The following is a 26,410-nucleotide window of genomic DNA, read 5'->3' as shown; positions in this document are numbered from 1 at the left end:
ACACCTGTCTCCATCTTGAACCCGGCTTCCCCGGGGAGCTCCCACCGCTAAGTACACCCTCGCCGTTGACCCTTTCCGTCCTCGCTAATGCTCTATACGGACAGCACAGAACATGGGAGAACCCAGAGACCCGGCCTGACTCGGACCCGGGCCGGACGTCGGCCCAGGACAGGTCCCAGTGCAGCACCCGTGGCCGGCAGGGCAGTCAGCGTCCCGGGGAACACTGAGGGTCTGGGTCCCGGTGTGGAGGTGGAGCGTGGGGGTGGAGGGGGGAGGCGGCTCCCCTGGACCTGAAAGGGCCCCGGAAACTGCGTGTGGACCCACAGCCGGGCAGAGCGGTTGCGGTCGGGGCTGAGCCGCCAGCGTTAACCGCGTGGAGACGAAAGCCCAGCTCCCCCGGAACGAATCCGCGAGACCTCCCCCGCCCACATGTGGAGCCCCTCCGACTGAGAAGCTCATTGAGCAGGGTCAGCGGGGGCCGTAAAGGTCCGTCCGGGAGAGCGGATGTGTCACACGCTCCGGTGCCTGAGTGACGAGAGACACCCCCGGAAGAGATGGCCACATGCCGGGCAGCAAGGCGGGAAGAGGTGGGGTGAGCACGGGTGGGCGTGAGACGGAGTTCCTTAGAGGTTTCAGGAATGAAACCTGGGGTTACGGGTGGTCTAAGGAGAACGGAGGCACTGGGGTCTCCTCCCCGACGTCACAGAGACATGGAGCCTGCTCGGGCCACTAGGCACGGCCACGGAGACGCCCCCGAGAGAGGAGGACAGAGAGAGGGACGGGGGGTGAAGGGGCGGGAGCTGAGAACGGACCAGAATGACAGGGGCACCATCCCCACATGGTCATCAGAGGATGGAGAAGGAAAAATGAAGACTAATAATAATTCGCAGCTAAAAGCCTCTAGCCCTCTTCCAGAAAGGACACGGAGGGAAATCTAAAGGGGGAAAAAAAAAACCCAGATTTTTTCCAACCCTGACCCCAGCTTTGGATGAACAGTGGCCTTGGGCCATGGTCTGTACCAGAATGGGAGGGCAGGATGTTCAGAGGTGCAGGGGGGGGAAAAAAAAATCTCTTCGCCTAGAACTTCATACTAGTAGCTAATGAAAGCAAAATAAGGCCATTCTGGGGTGGGTGTAGGACCGAAATTGAGAAAATCAGTTCCTGGCAGTCCTCACTCATAGAGTTATTAGAAGGTGTGCTTCCAGGATGAGACACAACAGCGTGGAGAGGACAGAGGGTGTGCTCTCTCGCGTCATTCCATGTGAGTGTCTTCAAGCGAGGTTCACCCGGGAGTTTGGATAGTTAGACATTGGAGATGTCTTGGGAGACTGGGGCTTGTTTCCAGCGAGTGGTTAAGTCGTCGAAGGACCCCAGCGAGAAGGAGAATGTAAAGTAACCAGAGATTACCTCGGAGGAAAGTATGCTTAGTTATGTATTTTAAAATATAATGTATAGCTGAGAGAGTGACTGTCATTGCTAAGAGAATAGGTCTGTCATCGATAGTTTACAAACCTGGCAGGGAAAAAAGAAAAAAAAAAAAAAGGGAATCTATAGTTAATAAAAAACAACCAACATCATGCAGAAAAGGAAGAAAAATAAGACCTGTGTGGTGGTGGTGGTGGTGGGGGGTGTTAAACAGAAAATACTAAATAAGACACGAGGAACAGTTCCAGGGTTATCCAGAATGGTAGTCACTGGCTTGAAATAAATACTGGAAAGAGGTAGAACCTGCAACCCCAAACACAGACTCTTGATTGTTTTCTGACATCTGTGTAGCTTTTAAAAAAAAGAAAAAAAAAAAAAAGAAAAGAAAAGAAAAAAAAGTTGACCATATATGGAAGGTTGTGCTCAATTTTAAGCAATCTCTTTCATGCAAGACATGGACTTTCACCCAGTGCGATTGAATCAGGAGTCAACAGAAGAAGTTCAAAGAAGTCAACAGAAACTTTAACACACACTCCGCTGCACTGATGGGGTAGAAGAGGACCTCAGGAGTGACAACGTCAGTTTCTTAGAAATGAATGAGATACACAGAGTGTCCTCGAGGTTGGAAGGGGTAGAAGGCTGTTGAGAAGGTGCTCCCGGCTGTCGCTGTCTAAGCTTTTCAAGGAAAGACAAAATTGAAAGGTAGAGGAGCAGGAATTGAATCACGGTCACGAACGCGGAAGGCAGAAAGTCTATATAAAAATTGAGTTCAGACATTACTGACACGAGGAAGATAGTACATCCAGAGAGAGGGACCATTTCAAAAGCCAGGCTTTTGTCAAATTTCCCAAGACAGGCAAACCTGGGAGGAAGGAAGAGACGCAGGGAAATCCACAAGAAGAACCCCTTTCCGGGGAGCTCAAAAATGGAAACAAGGAAACCATGAGCAAGGACAGGCCAATCCGTGTGGAGCTAGGAGGGAAATGGATGATGTCTTGCAAAAATAAAAATAAAAAAACAAAGTTGCAGCCCTCCCATGCTGGCGAGGGTGTGGAGCAACAGGACCGCTCCCATTCATTGTTGGTGGGAGTCACTTTGGAAAGACAGCTTTAGCTGTTTCTTAACCAAAACAGAGTCTCGCCATGTGATCCAGCCACGGGTACTGCTTGGTCAGTCCCCCGGAGGAGTTGAGCACTTGTGTCCCACACAATATAGCAGACCTGTCGGTGGTGGTTGACCATAGCTTTATTCACAGGTGCCAGAACACGGAATCAACCAAGATGCCCTTCAGTAGTAGGGGGAGCAGACTCCTACACCGTGGTCCACCCTGACCACGGGGTGGTACGCACGTGGCACCGAGAAGAAATGGAACGGTGGGTCCGTGAAAAGACACGGAAGAGTTGATTCATTGAGACAGACAGTAGACGGACCAGAGGCTCGCCTGGAGGGAGGGAGGAACCACTGTGGAGAACAGAGAGGACTTTTACAGCGAGGGAGATGGGGGACAGAGAGGCGGCCAGCCCTCCTTCCCATGTGTCCGAGGGTCCCACGTTCCTCGTTGGCTCTGGTGTCCTCAGAGCCCTTAGGTGTCTGGAGTGAGTAGACTTGGGTTGCTCTCCTCCTGGTGGGCATGCCTTCCCTCACCATCTTGTGCCTGTTACACGCAGCTCAACGCCCGGGGTCTTCTTAAACTAGACAGACATTTGGGACGGACACCATGGCGGAATCGGACAAAGAGGCCGGAATGCTCTTCCTTCCTCCTTCCCTTAACTTTTGGGTGCTCTTGAGCCACGGGCCTTAGAGAGATGTCCGCCTGATGTCTCGGATGGAAAGTTGAGCGGCTCTTTGTGCAGGTCCCGACATTTAGAATAAAAGACTCACAGTGACTTTCCTTGACCCGTTCCGTCCCTCTGGCAAAGAGGATTTATGGCTCCCGTTTTTATTAGCTCAATCCTAGTGTAAGCAGCTTATTTTTGTGTGACAGTTGCTAAAAATGCCTCCCGCAGTTCCTAGCAGCACAGGGCGGCGGGGAGAGGCACGTTTTCCTCGGGAAGAAGGTAGTTTTGTAATAGTTACAGTTGCTCCTCGGAGTTCTTGCTCCTCGGAGTTCTTTTAAAATACTTTTTTTTAGGTGGTGGGTACAAATACACCTAAGGTAAAAACGAACCATTTTCAGCATGCAAGTCCGTGGCATTCATTATATTTGCAGAGTAGGGGCAGCTATCCCCAACTCTCTGTTTTTAAAAACTTTTTTTTTTTTTTTTATCAGCACAAACAGAAACACTGTATCTATTAGGCAGTCACTCTTCCCCCCCTCCCTCCTCTCCTGGCAATCTGTTCTACCGCGTCTCTGAATTTGCCTGTTCTACTTTGTTACCTCGTGTGAGTGGAATCGTATAATATGTGTCCTTTTGTGTCTGGCTTATTTCACTCAGCCTCAGGTTGTCAAGGTTCATCCTGGTTGCAGCGTGTGTCAAAATTTCACTCCTTTTATGGCCGAGCCATCTTCCATTGCACGTATAGACCACGTTCTGTTTATCCGTCCGTCCATCCGACGTGGGTTGCGGGTTGCTTCCCCCCTTCTTGGCGACGGTGCACCGTCGGGTGGTGAACATGGGTGTGCAGGTATCCGTCTGCACCCCTCCCTGCTCCCCAGCCCTCTGCGGATAGCTAGTCTTAGGATTGGAATTGCTTCATGAGACAGTAATTCTGTGTCATGTTTTCCTGACGGTGTTCTTTTGTTTGTTAGCTTGGTTTTGTTTTGTTTTGTTTTTTGGGGGGGTTTTTTTTGTGTTGTTTTTTTTTTTTTTTTTTTGAGATGTGAACTTCTAGAGAGTCCTGATTGTACAACCCCGTTGTTTCGGAGGGCTGTTCATGCTCACCACCGAGGCTGAGCTCTCTCCCCCACCGCCCCCCCCCCTCGCCCGCCGCAGAAGGTGCCCCAGGGAACTGAGAGAGGTTTCAGGTCCAGGAATACAAGTCACTGGTTGTCTGCACGTGCGTTTCGCCACGACTGCATCTCGTGTGGAGCCGGGGGCGGTGTGGGCCTCACGGAGCAGCCTCCTGAGATGTGTTCAGAACACAGCCCGCAATGTCCTGGCTGGGAGGCAGACATCTGACTCCAGCCCTCGCCCCCTGAATCGAGGACCCCTGCCAGACCCTGGCCTGCCGCAGTCCTCCTGTCCAGCCTTGCTCGGCCCTTTTCCTGGCTTTAATTTAGTTTCTTCTCCTGGTCATCTTGAAGCCAGCGCGCTGGTTGTTAGCGTGTCGTCGTGATGCACAGAGACACGCTGGGTGGGCTGCCTTCCCCTCCACGCGCAGAGCATGTGTAGGAGAAGGGTGTGGGCTGGGACCCCAAATCCAGAGATCTGTCGGGAGCCTCCCCGCGGACATCTCACCGAGTCGTCTGGCTGCCAGGGGGAGAGAAAGGACCAGCAGGAGACAAGGACGTAGTCAGTTCGTAGAGAAGGGGAACTCAGTCAGAGGAGCTGGTTTTCTGCTGGTTCTGCCCCTTCTGGGAGCCGCACTCGAATGTTCTCCGAGATTGGAGGCAGCCGGGCTCGGGTGGGCACCCACCTCGTCTCTCGGTCTTTCCTGCCGTGTCCTGGGACCGCGGGCAAGTCCGTAGCCGCTTCTGCAGGGGAGGGTCTTCCTCCGCGCCTGCCCACCTTGAGCAGTTATTGTGAAAAACGGCCATGGTGGTGACGGTGATAAGTTGGAGTCCTGTGCTAGGAACCCTCCCGCCTGTCTTACCTGCTCTGACCTCATCCTCAGAGTGACAGACAGGGAGACCGAGGCAGGGAGGGTGGGTAACTTTTGCCCCAGAAGCCACAGGGAGCTCACACCGTCATGGCAGACCTGGAATCAGAGCCCAGTCCGTCGGACTTCGCGCTTTGAGAGGAGAGAGAGGACAGGCCGAGGGCACTCGTGTGTGTGTGTGTGTGCACGTGCACGCATCACCCTGTCGGTGCGACTCGGGGCGTCCTAGGGTCCCCCTTCCTCCAGAGAGCCTGCATTTCTCGAGAGCAAGAACCACCTCTTCCCTGTCGTGAAGGCGCTGCCCTGGTGCCTGCCTGTGCACAGTTGTGTTGAATAGATGATCGTTCGTGAATCCCTGAAGCCAGCCTGCCGTCAGTAGTGTACCGTGTGGGCTCCCGAGAGGTCCTGAGCCCCCGCCTCTACCCACCGGCCCCCCCGCCCCACACAGGGGAGGCTCTGACAGCTCCAGGTGGGCAATTACACGGACCAGCTCACAAAGACCTGCCCTCCCTACGTTGCCGAGGATGGGGCGTCAGGGACATTGGGGTGACACCTGGCCAACAGGAGGGGGGTACAGTCAACTGAGAGGCCGTGCGGCCCCTACTCACCCTTGTCACCAACCAGGCTGACCTTGGGGTCCCTCTGAGCCCCTCTCCTCTGCTTTGTCTCTTCCTATGTCACCCCTGAGAGGATCTTCAACACTTTACCCACTTCTCTCTCTCCCTCTCTCTGTCTCTCTCTCTCTCCCTCTCTCTCTCTCTCCCTCTCCTCTCTCTCTCTCCCTCTCTCCTCTCTCCCTCTCTCTCTCTCCCTCTCTCCCTCTCTCCCTCTCTCTGTCTCTCTCTCTCCCTCTCTCTCTCTCCCTCTCTCTCTCTCCCTCTCCTCTCTCTCTCTCCCTCTCTCCTCTCTCTCTCCCTCTCTCTCTCCCTCTCTCTCTCCCTCTCTCTCTCCCTCTCTCTCTCTCCCTCTCTCCCTCTCTCTGTTTCTCTGTCTCTCTCCCTCTCTCTCTCTCCCTCTCCTCTCTCTCTCTCCCTCTCTCCTCTCTCTCTCCCTCTCTCTCTCTCCCTCTCTCTGTCTCTCATACACACACACACGACTTTTATTTTCTTAGTATCCTTTCCTCACACTTTACCCACTTCTCTCTCTCTCCCTCTCCCCCTCTCTCTGTCTCTCTCTCACACACACACGACTTTTATTTTCTCAGTGTCCTTTCCTCACACTGAAACCACGCCGTTGTCCAAGGATGATGTTCCTTTTCTGAAATGCTCAACAAAACCCCCGAAGAGTCATGGATGTTGGCCTCGGGCTGCCCGGGGGGCGCAGAGTTGTTCTTGATTTTGATTTATTGCCCCCTGGCCCCCCTCGCCTAACCTCTGTTGAGGGGGTTGAGATGCAAACAGGCCTGGAGAAAAATCACCTCCCATCCTTCCCCCGCTGGCCAATAAGGTCCGCGTTTCCACCCGCCGTGAGGCGAGTGGTCTGCTCTCAGGCCACCCCCCGGGGTAGGGGGTGACCTGTGCCCATGCCCTCTGTGGCTCTTTGGCAGGGTCAGTTGACTGGAGAAAATGGTCCCCCGTCAGTAAGACACCCCCTGATTTCTTGCTCCCTTCCTCTCTTCCTTACATGTGCAGACACCTTTCCTCTGGTAAGAACAGGTTCTTAACCTGGGAACACCTGGAGCTTCATGTTTTCACCCGTTGAATCTGCCTTCACTGACCAAGGAGGTGGGCAGTCTTTGGGAGATGGAGGGGGAGAAACTGAGGCACAGATGTCAAAACACTGGCCCAGATCTACACAGGCAGTGGAGGGGCTTGGAGCCGGGAGCCTGCCCAGCGTGGTTCACTGCCCTCTGCGGTTCCCCTTAGAACATGCCGGGGACCGGGGACCCAGGGACCGGGAACCCAGGGACCGGGAACCGACCCCTGCCGAGTCTGGATTTAGTCCTGACCTTTTTGGGGGGGAGGGGGCAGAGACTAAAGGAGACGGGGACACGGCTTCTCCATCCTTCCATTTCTGTGAAATGAGCGGAAAAACCACCCCCCGCGGGCTGGTCACCTGCTGGTGTCACTGGCTTGAGAGACCCTGGTGTCACGGGCACTTCCTGTTGGGGACGTGGCGTGGCGTGGCGAGCCCTCGCCTCTGTCGCGCGGCCAGCCAGCCGGGTCTCTGCCGACCGTGCAGCCAAGGGAACGCCTCTCGGGACGCCGCTGCCCCGTCCACTTTCCCTACGACGGCGCTCTCTCTGGCCGTCCTCTGTGGCCGCCAGAGTTTTCTTCTTAAAGATCCAGTCCGGGCACACCCCCTCGGTCTCTCAGACGCGTAGCCTAGGGTCCTTCTGCCGCTCTGGGTCTGGTGGCGAGGCCGCCACCCGACCTCTGGCTCCTTCTCACGTTGCACGTCACCTGGGGTGCCGGGCGCACAGACCACTGGCTCTCGTGGAACAGGGGGTTTGAGTCTGTTCTTCCTCTACCGCGGTCCGTGGGCGCCCCACCCGCCCGCGTGTCCACGCCCTGTGTCGCCTCCGCGTCCCGAGTCCGATCGGTGCCTCCCTCCCGTGTGCCCCTCTCTGCCCTGCCCACTGGGGGAGTCACCTCCCCGTAGGTAGCTGGGGGCCTTGACTTCTCCCCAGAACCCACCGCTCTCTCTCTGGGCTGCGTTTCGTACGGTGGAGAGGACGGGTCTGTCTTTCCCACTGTAGGTCCAGGTGCCTTGAGACTGTGTTTTACGTTTTAGATTTTTTGTTGCAAATGGAACAAAAGGAAGGACGTGGCTCTTGCTGAGAGAGCCCAGCGTAGGCATCTGGGCTCCAGGAAGGGCTGAGCCCGGTTGGGCCTGTGTTTTAACCGCGGGGAACCTTGGTTTTTCTAATCTGCGAAGTGGACAGGCGGGCAGGCGGCTCCCGGGCGTGGCGCAGGGTGGGCAGCAGACACCCCTCCCCTCCACACTTTCTCGTTCTGCGTGGCCCGCTTGGACCGGCTCCAGCGCCCTGCACGGAGCAGGCACGGGCGCTCGTTAGAGACCAGAGGGCCCAGGGCTGAGGGCCTGCGCTTCTCAGGGGGCCGTGGGGCACGCGTCCACGAGGTTTCCACACACACAGGCCCTTTCTTTCCACCTTCCATCTGGAAAAGAGCTCGCTCCCGGGCCAGCGCCCGCCACCCGGCCCGTGCCACGTCCTCTCGTTCTAACGCGAGCCCTGCTTGGCGGGCGCCCCGGCGTCCAGGGCCTCGGTTTGGGGGAGAGACTGATCCTCGTGGCGTGAGGCTGCCGTCGCCGAGGACGAGCGGCAGGTCTCCGTTCCAGACGCCACGCGGGAGAGGAGGGGAGGGCGGGGGGGGGAGTGTGTGTGAGAGACGCTCTCTGCCCAGTGGAGGCTCAGCTGCGTCCGTCCGTCCATCCGGGGAAGGCCGGGCGGGCTGAGGAGAAAGTCCCCACAGAGGCAGAGAGCCCTCCCCACGGAGATGCCCCCCAGGGGCGGGTGGGGGGCGCTACTGGCCTCGCTTCCGGGAGAGGGACCGGACCGGCTCCGTCTCCGGGTCCTGCGGCCGCGGGGCCGCCCGGAAGGCCGGCGTGGTCTGGCCGGGCGGGCTCACGGGCGCAGGTCTGGCCTGCTAGGTGATGCCTCCTGCGCAGAGCCGCCCGTGCCCAGGACGGCCTCCTTCCTGGACGCCAGCCATCCCTTGTTGGAAGTAGACAGTCTGGCATTCATTCACCCTGTGGCCTGCGTGTAACCTGCCCGACGGGGCTTTTTCCAAGGAGCGCGCGGAGCGGCGACTCAGCAGCCTCCGGAGAGGCTGGGGAGGCTGCCTGGCTGTCTGACTCTTTGGGAAATTCTGCAGCTTGATTTATGGAAGCCACGCAGGCAACTGCCTGCCGCTCGCTGAGCACCTACTGTGTGCCACGTGGGAAGCTAGACAGCGAGGCGGAGGCCGGAGGGAGCGTGCCAGGCCCAGCCTTCCGGCCACTCACGTTCAGCCTGGGATGGGGAGGGGGGGCGGTGAAAAGAGAGAAACTTCAAGTTAACCTGTGGGAAGGGAGGGAGGCAGGGACACTCCCCACCCCCAACTCCCCCGCCTGTGGAATTGGGCAGCCCTGGGTTCCTCGCTGCCCACTCCACAGCGTGGTGGCCGAGTGGTGCTCTGCCTCAGTTTCCTCCTCGGGAACCTGTGTGGGGCCCACGCGGCCGGCTGGCCGAGGGAGAGGAGGTGAGAGACGGGCTCTGGCTGTGAGGTGTGCCTGGCACGGGGCCCGGCCCTCGTGCTGGTATGGAAATGGCGGCCATGGCTCGGCCCCCGTGCACAAACGCCGTGTTGTATCCAGAGAGAGGATAGAAACCAGACGTGCGCCCCTCCCCCGCCAGCTCACGCCTCCAGCCCGTGGAACCAACCCCTCCCTCCCTCCCTCCCTCCCGCCCTCCCGCCCTCCTCCCTCCTCCCTCCCGCCCTTCCTCCCTCCGCCTGGGCTGCGCCAGGACTCAAGTCCAGCACACCCGGATTCCGAGAGAGGGGTCCCCTGCGCACCCCCTTCTACAGGGGCCCACGGTTCAGAAGGCACCGTGACCACGCGGACACGCGCTGTTATTTTCTCTTAATGGAAAAGTAATTGTAAGAATAATAAGCCCGCAATTAGGAGCTTTGTGTTCATTTCCTGACAGGACTCCAAAGATGTGGATTCTAAATGAATCCCAGGGACCCTGGTTTCACAAACAAGTGTCCCCCCCACCCCCCTCCCACTACCCTCTCCCCCCAAGTTGATCCTGCCCCTCAGATGGGCTGCGGAGAGACAGGACACACACACAGACACACACACGGACACACGCACACATGCACACTATCCCCTGGCCTCCCCAGCCCCATCCTGAATGTCCCAGTTTTCCTGTTAAACCCTGTTTCCATCCACACCCTGCAAAGCCGGCCTCTCTCTCTCTCTCCTGGGCATTTCAGTTCTGGGAGACGTGCCATTTCTTGGAATCGCCTGGAACGTTCTCTTGGAATGACTTTCCCTATCCTGAGGCCTTGCAAATGGGGCCCTTCTCCGAGTGGGGTGCCCTCCGCTCGGCTGTCTTGCCTGTAAACAGAGAGCTGGTTTGAAAATTCCTGCGTCTGCCAGGCAGTGTGAGCACAGCCATGCCGGGCCCTCCCGGCCTGGGGGTGGGGGTGGGGGCGCTCTGGGTGGGGCACCCCCTTCGTCCCGCCTGCCGGTCCCAGGACCGAGGCTCTCTTTGTCTGTGCACACCCCCCCCCCCACTCACCCAGAATCTCTCGAAGGATTCTCGGCCTTGCACCTCCCCCGCCAACCACCACCACCACCCCCCCTTTCTCGCTGAGGGGGCCCCTTTCTGGGAGGCGGCCCCCCTCTCCCTCTCCCTCGAACAGGGTGCCTCCACCTCATCAGTCTCCCGTGAGTCGTCCCTGGAAGAGAGAATGATTTTTCCAGATGTGGCAAGAGCAGTTTCAGATCCCCCCCCCCTGCTCTCCAGCCCTGCGGCCCCTCGCTGTCTAAGATGGCCCCGGCGTGGAGGTGGCAGGGGGTGTGTGGGGGGGTGTCCTGTTCCCGGGACGTCTGCCTTTCCAGTGCCTGGAACGGTGTCACACACGTCCCTGGTGCTCAGGCAGCATTTGCCAGGCAGAGGAAAAACATGGGGTGTTTCCCCCACCGCATCCCACCCCACCCCCTCCCCGGGACCACGGGCCTTCCATGTTGGGAATTAAGTCATGGACTCGTGGCGTGCTCCACACAGAACTAGGTTCGGGAGGACGAGGCCCTGATAGCTAACTAACTGGCCTCCTCAAAGAAAAAAAAAAAAAAAAAAAAAAAGTTGCTTTTTGAGAACACAGGGCAAGCCAGTGACACTTTTTGGACTGTGACCTGGATTTTTTCCCTCTGGGGTCCCAGTGCTCATGGGCTTAAATACGTGCAGGGCTGATGGAAAATGAGAACCTTCCAGAACGACACGTTATTTACAGTGTGCTGTATCCTGGCTTCTTCTGCCTGATGTATGAAGTAAGAGAAGACATGTAGGAGCCGAAATCAAAAGGCCGAGGAGAAGAGAGGGGGGGGGGTAAGAAAAGATGAAATCAGTGAGGAATGTGTAAGCGAGCCGCCCGGCGACCCCTGCCCCTCGGAGTGATAGTTTGTGAGCGAGTTTATGCTCTTTCTCCTCCACCTCCCCCCCGGAACTGTCTTTCTCAGGGTGCAGGCAGACAGTGCCCAGCTGGTTCTGCACTCATTCACGTCCTTTGCAGCTCAAGTCCCTGGTCCCCGTGCCTGGTGGGCTGTCCCCTTGGGGTGGTGGGAGGGGGGTGCCTGGGTCGTGGTGGCTCCCGCTGCAGAAGACAGGACTTAAAAACAACGACTGAATCTTGGGTCCAGGTAATGTCCAGGGGGGGCTTCCTGCCACCATGTGGCAAGATGAAACTCAAGAAAGAAGGCAAAGCAACTCCCCTCCCCACCCCCACCCCCACCCCCCACCCCCGTCCTGGGTGCTGCCTTGGGGGTGTCAGGAGACCGCTTTCTGACTTGAGACTTCACGGAATCGCCGCATGAAAGGACTCGTGTTTCTTTTATCTGTGTGTGTGTGTGGGACAGGGCTATTCCGCCGCTCTCTAAAACATGGATTTGAACAGTCAATCTCACCTGATTCAAAGTCCAGAGTGATTAATCATTATCTCACCTGTTGGCTGTTTGCTCTCTGGTCAAGGTAGACTTGTCTGGCTGCCAGGATGTCTGCCTTTGACTCCGGAGACTTGCCCTGGACTTTGTGACATCCCCTCTCCCTGGGAGCGTGGCAGTCTCCTGCACTGTCTGTCACACACACAACAAGCCCATGGGGACACACAGCCCGGCCTCGCTTCCGGCAGGGCCACGGGCGCCTGCCGTGGGCACAGCCGGCGTGTGACATGGCGCAGACCTGCTGTGCCGCTGTGGGTGCTGCTCACTCAGCCTCCGCTGGTGGTCGAGCTTGGCACGAGCCAGCATATGATGAGCACCTGTCATAAGGTGCTCACAGGTAGGTTTGCACACCTACCTACCTGTCGTCGCCCAGAGGATTGGGGGCAGAAGCAGACCCGTTTTATCCTGACAGCTGATGTTTGTCAGAACAGGAATCCATGTTTTAGGGCCACCGAGGACATGAGCAAGCAGCCTGCTCCCGAACCTTCACAGGCCAGTCTGTCTGGGGTCACCTGGGAGTCGCCCGAGAAGCCTGTCCTCACAGGTGACCCGTGGCCCTCCGCCTCGGGCCTGGGGTTCTCCTCAAACTCGTTTTGCCTCCTGACTGGGGGTCCTGACACACTTCTCTTACTGACACAGACTATTTCTCATCTGGAAAGGGACCCTTGACTCTTCTCCACAACGAAATCCCTGTCCCCTCCGGTCACCTGGGGCCACAGGCTCATCCCACTTTGCACTGGCTCCGCTGCCCCAGGGGCCGACCCCTGTGTGGGCCAACAGGAGGGCCATCTCACCAGTCCCTCAGTCCTGGGGGTGACGGAGGCCAGTGGAGAGGAGAGGGGACAGGGGGTGCCAGGGACAGGTGAGGGCTGAGGACAGAGTCAGGGAGTGAAGGAGGAGCTGCTTGTCCGGGGAGGGCCAGAGGGTGGGAGTGGTCAGCTTGTCCTGCAGCAGGCTCCTGAAGCCCCAGGAAGTCACACCGGTCAGGTCCCTAGCACATGGCATCGTCATGGTGTAGGGGGCAGAGGGTCCCTTCAAGTGCCCAAGGAGATGAACCAGACAAATTTCTTAAGTGGCCATATTTGAGACTATTAAACATTCCAACCTTAAAAATGTCTTTATGGCCCTGGCTGGGTGGCTCCATGGGTAGAGGGTCACAGGTTCGATCCCCAGTCAGGGCACATACAGGAAGCCACCGATGAGTGCACAGCTAAATTGAACAACTAAATGGGACAACAAGCTGACGCTTCCCTCCCTCCCTCCCTCCCTCCCTCCCTCCCTCCCTCCCTCCCTCTCTCTCTCTCAAATCAGTGGGAAACATTTCTTCACGATTTTACTATTTGTTATTATTTTTTTTAACTGTGGTCAAGCACCCCGAACACAAAACACACCATCTTAGCTGCTGGAGTCAGCTCCCACCCACGGCTGCCCTGCCCCCCCCCCCCCCCCCCCCGCAGGACTGAAACTGTCTCCCACTCAGCACCGTCTGTCCCTCCCCAGACCCCCCCGGCCACCGCCCCTCGGCTGCCGGTGTCTTTCGGTCTGATGGCTCTGGGACCCTCACGGAAGGGGAAGCACACAGTTGTCTGTCCTTCTGCAACTAACTGGCTGGTCTCACCGAGTGTCATGTCCTCCGGGACCGTCCGTGTCTAGAGTGTGTCAGAACCCCTTGCTGTTTAAGAATGAGTAATCCTCCCTGGTGGTGATGGACCACATTTTGTGCCACTCCCTGACAGACAGGAGGGGGGCTGTCACCTCTGGGCTATTAGGAGACACCAGTCACACTGCTGCTGTGAATGTGGGTCCATGGTTGACATCTCTTTGAATCCTAGATTTTTGGGGGGTTTTTTTTGTTTTTTTTTTTAGCGGGGAGGTGGGGGTGAAGATATACTTGCTTTGAGTTTTTCAAAGTGGCTCAAAGAAAGAGAAGCCAGACTCAGTGTTCTTTTGTGTTTTTTTTTAAATCTAATTCTTAAAGATAAGTAATCACTGAAGAGTAACAAAACCCAGATTTTTGTTTTGTTTTGTTTTGCTGCGTTCTTCTGTTCGGACGACTCAACATATGAAAAATGAAGTACATGTGATTGGGATACGTGCGCCTAGAAGAGTAACTGGGGTGCCCACACGGTATTTCGGTTGAGCGTTGAGTTATATTTGCACAAGGTTTTACTTGCTCAGAGGTCAACAAAAATAGCTTGCCCGCCGAACATGACCTGGGTTTAAAATACTTCTGCAGGCTGGACGCTTTGTGCGTGCCCAGAGGGAACTGTGTCAGACCTCTGGCATTTGCGCATGTGTTCAGGAACTTTCAGGTACAATACTGTACAGAAAATCCTCCCCTGTTTTTTCCTGCGTGCCCACGGAATGCCCTGTCCCCCTCTGGGCCTGTCGGGGCGGCTGGGCGGTGGGGGGGGGGTGTTCCCCATGCTGAGCAAATCTCCAGCCCCTGGCGGAATGTCCTGCACGGTCAGTTCAGTTGTGGTACAAACTTGTGCCTGGTCTGGCCACACGGCTCTCTCTTGGAGAAAATAGGTTTTTGTGTTTTTTGGTTTTTTGGTTTTTTTCACAAGATGAGCAACTTTATTACAAAGTCCGAAACAGCCAGATGGAAGGCAGGGGTGGACAGGGCGAGGCACAGGGGAGGGGGCGTGGAGTGTCCACGCGCCCTGGGGAAACCCCCTCACGGCCTCTGAGTGTTGGTGGGACCAGCCGCTCCCTGAACCCCGCTCTTCACGGTTTTTACCGAGACTTCGTTACATAGGCACAATCTATTAAACCATTGGCCGCTGGTGATGAGTTCAATCCCCAGCCCCTCTCTGCCCAGGAGGTCAGGAGGGTGGGGCCCAGCGTCCCCTAATCACTTGGCTGGCTCTCCTGGCAGCCCGCCCCCACCCTGTGGTTTTCTGGGGGCTCACGTTAGCACACACTCAGGCCTGATAGGAAGGAGCTCCTTCTCACTCTCTCTAAAACGTCTGGAAGTTGTTTCAGGAAGAACGGAAGACCAAGCGGTCCCCCCAGAGATGCTCCTGTCCCCCGGCCCTGGGCGTCGCTGGCCTCGCGCCCTGTGCCCCAGGAACCGTGATGCTCCTGTTCCCCCGGCCCTGGGCGTCGCTGGCCTCGCGCCCTGTGCCCCAGGAACCGTGATGCTCCTGTCCCCCGGCCCTGGGTATCGCTGGCCTCGCGTCCTGTGCCCCAGGAACCAACTGTGCAGGGAGAGAGATGTGTTTTCACTCGGCCACAGGCCCGCACGCCCTCCCGTCTGTTCTGCTGTGACTCTGTTCTCATCCTTGGGGGGTGGTGGTGGGGGGGGGTCAGCTCCATCCCACGTGTGCCCTGTGGGTAGCGTGTGCCCTCAGGCACAGAGCTCGGACGGGAGCAGGGGAGACACTGGGAAGGACAGTCAAGTCACCGCTGTTCTCTCGAACACGCCATTCTGTCGGGTGCCACAGTCATTCAGTCAAGTGCTGTCAGGAATGCCTCGTTAGAAGCAGAGACTAGCCGGGGGTGCGACACCCAGCAGCTGCAGAGAAGGGGGCGCGGCGGGGCCCCCCTCTCACTAAAACCCTCTGTGCCCTCCCCCGCCCCGCCCACGGCCCGGCCTCTTCCTGCCTCGGTGGATGGAAGAGACTCAACCCAGGATTCAACGCATGAGCCAAACGTGAATCTGTCCCCCTGCCCTCCCGTCCCTCGGAGGACGGACCTCCTCGCCTCCCTGTGCTCACAACCCGGGGCAAGGACTTCAGGTGCCCCTGTGAGCCGTGTGAGCGATATTTGGGACAAAAGTCAGTGCCCCGTTTTAGATTGGGTTATTCTAGGAAGGAAAAGTAGCTATTAATAACTTGACTTCCCACCGTGTTGTTTGACCCATATTTGTGCCGTCGTCGTCGACGCACCCTCCTCGCGAGGCGCGTGTGAGGCGGCGAGGGGGAGAGCCGTGAGGCCGTTTCTCCTCTTCCCCTCCCAGCGTTCCGGCCCGGGGTGCGTTCTCACGGAAAGTATTTTGGCACCGGGTGAGCCGTGAACGAGACACTTAATCTCCACGTTCATTTCCAGAAGCATCTGCTTGCTATGTTAATGCCCCGATTATTTCATTCTCTCGAGCCAACGTGACCGTGCAGGGACGGGGCTGTGTGACAGGTGGCCGAGCACTGATCCCCGTGGAGTCCTGCAAGGGGCCACCTGTGGTGAGAGGCGCAGGAGCCGCCCTCCCCCTCCCCACCCCCACCCCCCCCGCCCCGTCCCCCGCGTGGGCTGGCACACGGAACAGGAGCCACATGGACCGGCCCAGTAATGTGGCGCGTCTGTGAGAAAGGAATGCCGCCCAGGGCGAGCGTCGAGCCAGGGAGATGTGAAAGAAGACAGAGAACGGCCGTCTTCGGAATCCGTTCTTTTAAAAAAAACAAAACACAAAAAAACCCACAAAAAAACACAAAAAAAATCCTCCCAGCTTGGAAGGTTCCTTTTATGCGTCCTCCTTGGAATTGAACCGAAGTTTAGCTAAAACAATCAGGTCACCGTTGTTGGGGGCTTGTGGCATGATCTGAAAAGATAAAAAATGGCTGATGGGGAACTTTCAAGCCTGTGCTGCTGCTGTAGGAGATGTTAGATTCTTAAAAAAAAAGTTTTATTTTTTGCTCCAAGGACTATGGAAAACGGGCAAGTTTTTGAAACATGGCCGACCCGGCAGTTGGATTTGATTTATGAAAATTATAACCTACTAAGTGCCTGCGATCAGGCGGACCCGGGCTGCGTTGAGCAGAGTCGTCATGAAAATGTATTAAAGCAGAAAAGTCGCTTCAGAAAGAACCCACCCCGGAGTGTGGGGTGGGGGCCGGCCAGGCGTCCCCTGAGGACTCCTGGTTTACTTTGAGTAATGTCAGAATGACTCCGTGTTCTGGAAAGCATGGCGGAGGGAGTGGGGTGGCCCAGGGGGTGACCAGGTCTGCTGAGAGAAGCAGACGGACAGAGGACAGGATTGCCCAGGTGGTGGACACAGCCCCGAGCTCTCAGAAACAGCCAAGGGGGAAGAATAAACTCCAGTGGAAATGCACCCGGCCTCGGGAAACGGGACTGTTATTTTATTTTTCTCTTCCCCTGGGAAGAAATCTGTCAGCCACACTGTCTGTCTTCCTGTCTGATTTCCTACAACAGGATGAACACGACAGAGGCTGGCCTCTGGGTTCTGCGGGGCTTTCTCTTGTTTCTTTTTTTTTTAAGCAAGCGCGGACCAGCAGCAGTGTGCGCGTGGGCCACCCGGTCCAGGCGTGTCCTCCGGGTCACCGCGGCCCACAGTGAAGGTCGCTCCGTAAACGACAGTGAACTTTGCTTTCACCCCATATTGATTCTGAAGTGTTCCATTAGGGATGGAAACCTTGAAGTGTCCATAGGGTGATGAGCTAGGACGCCCGGGGACTGGTCAGGGACTCATCAGCTGAGCATGCATGTGGGACGTGAGTGCTGTTTGGGATGAGCAAACACACCCTGGAACTTCCCTGAAGCCCAGATCTGCAAACTCACACCTGGCCTCACAAGAGGAGCGCCCTGAGCTCTCGGGAAATGGGGAAGGCGTTTGGTCCCGGGCTTGGCGGCTGGTTCTCTGTGCTCAGCTGTGGTCAGCCATCTTCCACAGTTCCCAGCGTTGTGAGGGCTGCGTCCTCGGTTCACAGAGGCGGACACTTCTCAGGCCACATGGACTGCAGGGACGGGGGACCATGGACATGCACACCTGCCCCTCCAGGGTCCTCAATCTCTGTCCACCCCTCTTTCCCCACTCTCTGCACCCCGCACCCCACCTGGTCCCCAGGTCTCGGAGCAAGAGCTCTCTGCCTGCTGACATTGGTGTCCTCCCATGTGACACATTAAATATTAATGCCATGGTAATTATTAATTATTAATTCAGCACTTTTGTCCTCTTAATCACTGGCCACGGGATTAATATTTGACTGCATATAACCCTGAGCTGTAGAGCAGTGTCGTCGTTTTTCCTTCACAGGCCCTAGAAATGCAGGGGCCGCCAGCTGACGTCACCATGTCGGGACTCAGGGTCCAGACCCCCCCCCCGCCCCTTGCAGCCCCAGTTCCCCGGCTCCTGACTACGGCCCCTCAGCCTGCTCAGGCCCGTGGCCCCCGTCCGGGGTGTCAGCAGCCACTGCATCGAGCAGGCCTCCACGTCTCCGCTCTGTGATGTCAGCATCTTCCCAGCGGCCTGTCCCCCTCCCGTCCCTCTGTCTTGACTGCCTGTCTGCCTGTCTGTCCTCCCTGGGTCCCTGTGTGGGACCTCTAGGAGAGACTCTGTGTTGGGAGCGGGAGAGAGGCAGGGAGGGCAGCGTGTTCTGGAAAGTTCTGTGAAGCTCATTCATGGAGCGTGCACCTGGTGAGCTCACACTGGTAGCCGCCAAACTCGTTTTCCCATGAAGGGTTTCGCCACCGAGCACTGCGCTCCGTGAGATCCTGGCACGTTGCTCACCTCCTCCGGGCCTGTCCCTCGGCCGGTAGGCCAGGTTAATGGTCACCCTCTGCATTGTTCTGGATGGAGCGGATGGAGCCCAGAGCTAATGAATAACGTTCTCCAAGTGTTTGCCGTGGGCCAGGCTTCTCTGCAGAGCACATAATAGCTCACCCGCTGCTCACACCCGCCCCGCGGGCTGAAGGGGCCGTTGTTCACCCACCCCCTCCCACCCCCAGCCAGGAAAACAGAACACAGGGCCAGGGTCGGGGTCAGCCTGGGCTCTCCAGCCCGCCAGTCAGGAGACGCGGCCTTGGGTAGCGTGAGGGTCTTACTGCCCTGAGCCCCAAGCCCCTTGTTTGTTGAGTGACCGTCACATGGGGCTGTTAGGGGAACAAACGAGCCTGACTACGTGACCTGCCTTCGAGTCACCTCGGATGTTATTTACCAAGTTGTTAAAAAGTGACAGATCTGGGAAACATGAGGGGAAGGGAAAAAAAAAAAAAAGGAGTCAGTGTTACAATGTATTGGGTTACAAAGGAGAGACACGCACTTGAGCTAGCTGAAGCACAGTCCTGATACAGAGGTAGGAATGTTGGACCCAGCTCCCGGCCGGAAGCGGGCAGCCAGGCCTCTGAGAGGCCAGAGGCCGGGCTGCACACAGCTGCCCAGAGCCCGCCCACGTCCCGGGTTCCAGCCCGGCCCGGCCCCCACCCTTCTCCCACATCCATCTCGGAGCCTGTGCTGGGTCATAGGCCTCGCCGTGAGTTAGCCAGGCTCTCCAGAGAGACAGAGCCAATAGAATGTGCACACGGACATGTGCGCACACATGCACACACACACACACACACATGCTACATATGGGGGGAGGGGACCTAGTTAAGGAAGAGGCTTATATGATTGTGGAGTTGGAAGTCCTAAATCTTCCAAGTGGGCCGGCAGGCTGGAGACCCGGGAAAGATAGGAGGGGAAGGAAGAATCTGAAAGCAGGCTTCCCCCTTGACGAGGGGACATCCTCAATGTCCTCTCTGAAGGCCCCTCAACTGATGGGACGAGACCCACCCGCCCTAGAGGACCACCTGCCTGCCTTGCTCGGTCCACGTCCACGGATCTCAGTGTCAATCACGTCTTAAGTAGTGCGTTTACAGTGCTCTGTAAAACCACACGTGTGGCCACACATCTGGGTGCCGGGCTCCAGACAGGATGACGTGTACAGTTAGCCACCAGAGTCTCCGTGGGCACATCTCTTTCCAGCATTTTCCACCATGCCCACTGCTGTGGTGGTTCTCTGTGACCTCATTGCTTCTCTGCGTCCGCTGCAGGCCCTCTTCCGTGACTGGTGCCTGGGGCTCTCGGGCCAGTTGGAGGCAAGGGAGGGGCGCCCGGAAGCCCGTAGCCACACGGCAAGCCTGGGTGTCATGGATCTGGCGATCGTGTGGCCCCTCTTGGTGACTGTCCCGGGCCAGAGCTGGTGTCTCTCTCTGATGGGTGCTGATGTATTGGACTGATTAGGGCTCCTTGCCTACCTGGGATCCGGCCAGCTGAGGCCAGGGTGGTGGGGCCATGCTGTGCAGCCATGACAGAGTGTACCCTGTGCCCCCATCCCTGACAGGGTGGCGTGCTGGGCAGCTGCTCCGAGAGGCGTCTCCTGCACAGGCAGGTGGACGTGCACTTGGACTGTCATTGTTGAATGGCTTCTGGAATACCAATAAATACTAATCAACAGAAGCGTCAGCGGTCCTTCCCGAAACGTCCACGTCCCTTTCGGTGACGCCGCTGTGCCCTCAAAGGGTCTTGGCCAATGTCGTGCGTTTTGGAACCTGGTCGCTAAGGTGCACCTTGGGCCGGGACCCCCTCATCCCTGCTAACGTTTCTTTTCTTTTCTGTTCTGTTTTGCTTGCTTTGCCTTTCCATGCCCAGAGGATGATGTGGACCAGCAGCCCCTGGTGAATGACAGGAATACACCGTCGGAGCGTCCACACCCAGCTAGGAGCATGCAGTCGGAAACGGTGCCCCTGCGCCAGAACGGCCAGCACACCAGCAGCCAGCAGCCAGCCTCGGGAGCCAGCGCCCAGCCGCAGGCCGCCCCGCAGCAGAAGGTGCAGCGCTCGCAGCCCATGCACATCTTGGCTGCCAGGTGGGACCCTGGGCATCACAGCGGGGGGAGTGTGCTAGTTTGCAGAGATACCCCGCGGTCCTTGGCTAAGTTGCCCAGCGGTGGGAGGAGGGGGAGGGGGCGGGGTTTAAGTGGGAGGAGGGGGAGGGGCGGGGTTTAAGTGGGAGGAGGGGTGGGGGCGGGGTTTAAGTGGGAGGAGGGGGAGGGGCGGGGTTTAAGTGGGAGGAGGGGTGGGGGCGGGGTTTAAGTGGGAGGAGGGGCAGGGTTTAAGTGGGAGGAGGAGAGGGGGTGGGGTTTAAGTGGGAGGAGGGGAGGGGGCGGGGTTTAAGTGGGAGGAGGGGCAGGGTTTAAGTGGGAGGAGGAAAGGGGGTGGGGTTTAAGTGGGAGGAGGGGCAGGGGCGGGGTTTAAGTGGAGGAGGGGCAGGGTTTAAGTGGGAGGAGGAGAGGGGGTGGGGTTTAAGTGGGAGGAGGGGCGGGGGCGGGGTTGAAGTGGGAGGAGGGGAGGGGGCGAGGTTGAAGTGGGAGGAGGGAGAGGGGGCGGGGTTGAAGTGGGAGGAGGGGGAGGGGGTGATGTTGAAGTTCACAGGCAGATAGATCACCTCCTCCCGGGGTGGCAGGACACCGTGGGGTTGGACCTGGTACCTGGTTCGGTCTAAGGGATTGGTTGAACTCCTGCCCCGAGCCATGTGCCGTGCCCGAGGGGAAGGCTGTGAAGGGCATCGGAAGGATGCTCTGGAGAGAATAAAATGGCCCAAGTAATCAGTGGGAGGACTCCAAGGCCTCCGTGCCCAGAGCGAGGTCCAGAACCGGGGTCAGTGGCGTTCCCTGCCGCTGTCCAACAGGTGTGACCTCAGACGTTTGAGGAGACTTCCCCCAGGGGAGTGAGGGGAGGGGGTCTGTGGACAGACTGGGCTGGAGGCAGGGAGGGACCCCCGGGGGAGTCCCCCAGGAGAGTGAGGGGAGGGGGTCTGTGGACAGACTGGGCTGGAGGCAGGGAGGGACCCCCGGGGGAGTCCCCCAGGGGAGTGAGGCGAGGGGGTCTGTGGACAGACTGGGCTGGAGGCAGGGAGGGACCCCCGGGGGAGTCCCCCAGGGGAGTGAGGGGAGGGGGTCTGTGGACAGACTGGGCTGGAGGCAGGGAGGGACCCCCGGGGGAGTCCCCCAGGGGAGTGAGGGGAGGGGGTCTGTGGACAGACTGGGCTGGAGGCAGGGAGAAACCCCCGGGGGAGTCCCCCAGGGGAGTGAGGGGAGGGGGTCTGTGGACAGACTGGGCTGGAGGCAGGGAGGGACCCCCGGGGGAGTCCCCTAGGGGAGTGAGGGGAGGGGGTCTGTGGACAGACTGGGCTGGAGGCAGGGAGAAACCCCCGGGGGAGTCCCCCAGGGGAGTGAGGGGAGGGGGTCTGTGGACAGACTGGGCTGGAGGCAGGGAGGGACCCCCGGGGCAGTGAGTGAGTGAGTGGGTGGAGGGGGTCCCTGGCCGGGGTCAGGTTTCTGAACTGGGCACTGAGTGGTGAGCGGGGTGTCCAGGGAGGGGGGGGGGAGATGTTGTGAGCCGGAATGATGACTTCCTGGTTCTGCCAACGTCAGGATTCTTCTTCCTTTTCGCAGGTGGAAAACATTCCATTATCGGTACGTATTCGAGAGCTCTCCTTCTATTCCTCCATCCGCCGATGGGCAACGGGGACAGTCTGGGAGTACACATGCCTGCCACGCCCCGCTTGTCTGAGGACAATTTTTTTTTTAAAGAACTTATTTTTAAAAGCAGTTTTAGGCTCCTAGGAAAAATTTAGAGGCAGATGCAGAAACTTTCTGTATGGAGCCCCTCCCACTCCAACCCACCCCCTGCCCCCCTTGTGCCAACATCCCCCATCAGGGATAGTGTTAGTACTGGGCACAGCTGGAGAGCCTGCATTGACCCATCACCATCTTCCAGAGTCCCTGGACATACATCAGGGTTCGCTCCTGGTGCTGGGCCTCCTGTGGGTTTGGGGCGGATGAGTGACACACAGCTCCATCGTTATGACATCACACAGAGTGTTTTCACGGCAGGAGAGCAGACAGGATGGTTCAGACGCTCAGAAGGACCTTAGGAAGGAGCTCCCGTGAGCAACTAGAGCGTGGAAGGCGAGGCTTCTACGCGCTCAGGGCTCCTGGTTGGAGCTCTGCGTAGGAACACACGGAAGGGGCGTGTCCACAGCTCCGCTCAGCTCGGTGGTGGGGATTCAAGTCATCTAACGCCCGGTTCTCTGCCCTCGTGACTGTTTTAAGTATTATTTAAAAAAAAAAGCAAAACGACATACCGAAAGGTAGTTTATTATTTCGGGCACGTAAGACTTAAGTCAGAACGGTCAAAGAGGTACACAGAACGAGGTTATGTTAGAAGAAAGGGTTTTAAAATATGAATGAAAAATATTAAATAACCCCTGACAAAAAGCAATACAACTGTTTATTTAAGGCATTCCCTGTTGCTTCTTGATTGGCGTCCTCCTCCCTTGCAATTTTTTTTCCCCCACCTGTGGATGGAGCGAACACCACCACAGGCGCTTAGGATGCGCCGTTACGCAGATGCACGTTAAAAAAAAAAAGAGTAGGGAATGTACATGTGTGATTTCCAAATCTCGGGTGGGCAAGCCGCCCCCCTCAGAGAGAATCCTGCTGACAAAGTGCCATTTTAATAACCGGTTCGCCGAACTCAACGAGAAATGACGTATGGGTTCGACCGAACGGTGTGGGGAGGGGGGTACCCGCTGAATCCCACCACTGGCTGTGCCCTGTAGGAAGGGAGGGCACACATGAGATCAGGACGGTCAGCTCCGCCCGGGGCAGACTCCACGATGGGCAGAGGGAAGACCAGCCTCTGGCACGTGGTCAGGGGTTTGTGGGAGGGCTCTCGCCCCCCACACACAGCACCCAGTCCCTTTGTGCCAAGGGGGGCACTCACCTTGGTAGTCAGGGCACCACCACCTGGTCCCCGTGGGGTGGTGGCACGGAGTAGGGAGGAGCACTTGCGAGTAGGTCCCCATGTCCACTTGTGTTTGGCGAGCCTGCCAAGAGAGCTAATGGATCGTGAATTCAGTCAGATTGTAGAGTCAGTGGAAAACTGATGTGAAGACACAACCCACACGAGGGGTGTCCAAGGCGTGTGCAAACGAGGAGCAGGGATTTTCTGTACAGAAACAGGGGCGCATGTGCACACTTAGGCGGTGACTCCCTTTGGGGGGACGGACAGAGGGGACTTCCTAGACCAGGGGTCGGGAACCTATGGCTCTTGAGCCAGATGTGGCTCTTTTGATGGCTGCATCTGGCTCGCAGGCAAATCTTTAATAAAAAAATAATAGTAATGTTAAAAGTATGAAACATTCTCATGGATTACAATCCATTCATTTCCTACCGCTCATGTGCATGGTTGCGGGTGGCTGGAGCCAATCACAGCTGTCCTCCGGGACCACACCAAATTTTTATTGGATAATGCGTAATGTACACGGGTCGTTGTATGGCTCTCACGGAATTACATTTTAAAATATGTGGCGTTCACGGCTCTCTCAGCCAAAAAGGTGCCCGACCCCTGCCCTAGACTATCCCAGCCCGGAGACAAGATGTGAGCAGAAAGCTGCCCGCAGACCTCCGGGCAGAGGACGCAGAGGGCACTCCACATTGGTTTTTTTTTTTTGCTTTGACTTTGAACTTCATTTTTCTGTCTCCCTAGTTGCATCTGATGCATCCTCTATGTATGTTTTGCTTTGTGGTATGAGAAGTGAGACTTGTGCTCCCGGGAGGGGGGCAGAGAGGGCTCTGGAGACATGCCAAGGGGAGGCGGAGCTGCAGGAGTGGCTGCCAGTGGCGTGCGCGGGCAGGCGGGGCAGGGCATTCCTGGGGTGACGTAAACACAGGCTTTTGTGTTTTGGGTGGACAGCTACATGAAGCATTCACTTCCCATGGATTCCAGCATCAACACCCTCTTTGTGGACGTAGGCATTCATGTCCCGAGTCAGGGGCGGGCACAGAAAGCCTCTTCCGCTAACTCTATTTGTTGGAGAGGTGCTCACTTCTAGGTCCCTGGAGAAACAGGCATCCTTCTTCAGAAAATGCTCTCACTCACCAAACCTCTCCGCCTCTCAGACATTCCCGGGTCAGAGCCCAGGAGGGAGTTGGGACGGCGTGCGGACCGTCGTTTGCAAGCGGGGGGCGAGGGGGGGGCGCCCAGGGTTCCTCACCTGAGTTGTGGGGACACCTCTGCCCTTTGAGTTCGAGATGTCAGCTCCCCCCCCCTCTTTTTAATGTTTGATTGCGGTAAAAGACACATCACATAACATTCACCATCTCGAACATTTTTAAGGGTACACGTCCAGGGCCACATAGACGCACACGGTCATCTGACAGAAGGACACCTGTGCCCTCCCTCATTCGACACACCCCCCCACATCACAGCCTCCACCCCACCTCACCCCAGCCCCACCGCCCAGGCCCTGGCAGCCACCTCTCCACTCTCTGCCTCTGGAGTTTGACCGCTCAGGAAGGAGCAGGCTCAGGCGGGATCTGTCTTGTGACCTGCTGGTCTCTCTCTCTCTCTCGGCACGGTGTCCTTTAAGGTCCGTCCGTGTGGTAGCGCGGGTCACAATGCTGTCCCTCTTCCAGGCTGAATAGCATCCCTTTGTGCAGGCAGGCCACATCTTGCTGTCCAATTCATACGTCGAGGGACAGGCGGGTGGCTTCCGCCTTTTGACTGCTATGAATGGTCCCGATGTGATCGCTGTGCACTTATCCGTTCAAGGGCCTCTTTCTCTCGGGGGTCTGTCCCCGGGAGCGGGACTGCCGGGACCCGGCGGGCGGTAGCTCTTATCCGCAGGCCGTTGTGTCTCCTCCCAGGCGTCTGCAAGAGGAAGACCAGCAGCTGAGGACTTCGTCTCTGCCGGCCATCCCCAACCCCTTCCCGGAGCTCTGCGGTGCAGGGAACACCCCTGCACCCTCGAGCTCCTTGCCCCCGAGCCAGGCGATTGTGAAACAGGTGAGCGTGCCCCGGGCTTGCACGCCAGGCTGCGGGGCCGCGGGGGCTTCCCACGGGGCATGCTGGCTGCTGGCTCTCCGCTTTGGGAAGGAGGGAGAGGGGAATCGTGGGATCTTTTCTCTCTTGTAATGGGATGGGTGGCCTGGGGAGCCCTTTGGTGATTGATTGGCTGACATTTCACACAGGAAGTCAGGTACGTATCTGTTTCTTTTAAATGTCTCAAAGAAAATGATAAAAAAAAGTTTACACACACATATACATTATATATATGTGTGTATATATGTGTGTGTGTGTATATATATATAAAATGTATATATATCAATAGTTGGCTGCTTACAAATGAACTTTAGTTTCCTGAAACAGTTTCACCACCGCATGGTCTTCATTGCCTAATAATTGTGAGTAAATGAAGTTAAACTGGGCTTGGCTGGGCACCTGACCTTTGGTACAGTATAAGGGTTTCCATGTGACAGGCGTGACTTTGAATGTGATCTGACCCAGAAGGTGACAGCCATCTTGTTAAACCAGTTGTTTCCACGTTAAAGTGGGACTTCGCAGACCTTGTCCCCCCAGGAGGAAACCGAGGCGCAGAGATTTCGGTCAGGTGTCCACGGTCCAATCGCCAGTCACCAACTTGTCAGGGATGGGCTGGCGGCTCCGCCCGTCCTGGTGGGCAGGACCTGGACCAGGGTGGGTCCCAGGCTCGGAGGGAGACCTCGCGATACTCTGGTGTGGGGGTCTAAGTGTACTGTAACTACCACGGCAGCAGGGACGGGAGGCATGCGCTGAGGGCTGTCTGTGTGCCAGGCGCTGTTCTAAGTGGTTTCTATGTTCATTGGCTTGTATGCTTGTTCATTCCTCAAAACAAGCCTAAGAGGAAGGTGTCCACGTTTTCTCTGTCGGAGGGAAACTGAGACCCAGCTGCGAGCTGGTGGACTTGAGTGGGATCTAGGGTGGGCGATGGGGCTGGGTGTGACCCAGCATGAGGATG

The 26,410-nt window shown here is 57.4% G+C and overlaps 1 protein-coding gene across 4 annotated transcripts in view; it reads left to right on the top strand.

The window, feature by feature from the left end:
* The window catches only part of GRB10 (growth factor receptor bound protein 10), a 118,921-nt gene that overhangs the window by 63,713 nt on the left and 28,798 nt on the right, over nt 1-26,410 (top strand). For 3 of the 4 annotated variants that reach the window (XM_066353849.1, XM_066353850.1, XM_066353848.1), the window contains exons 2-4: nt 20,219-20,435; nt 22,002-22,043; nt 25,281-25,419. In XM_066353849.1, coding sequence (XP_066209946.1) covers nt 20,293-20,435; nt 22,002-22,043; nt 25,281-25,419 — 324 coding nt within the window. In that variant the 5' untranslated portion in view covers nt 20,219-20,292. The remainder of the gene's footprint in view (nt 1-20,218; nt 20,436-22,001; nt 22,044-25,280; nt 25,420-26,410) is intronic. The other variant, XM_066353851.1, reaches the window with a different exon arrangement.

Source organism: Saccopteryx leptura, chromosome 12, assembly GCF_036850995.1.
Source record: "Saccopteryx leptura isolate mSacLep1 chromosome 12, mSacLep1_pri_phased_curated, whole genome shotgun sequence".
Classification (NCBI taxonomy): Eukaryota; Metazoa; Chordata; class Mammalia; order Chiroptera; family Emballonuridae; genus Saccopteryx; species Saccopteryx leptura.
The sequence above is the reverse complement of the archived record's forward strand: the minus strand, read 5'-3'. Positions and strand labels throughout refer to the sequence as shown.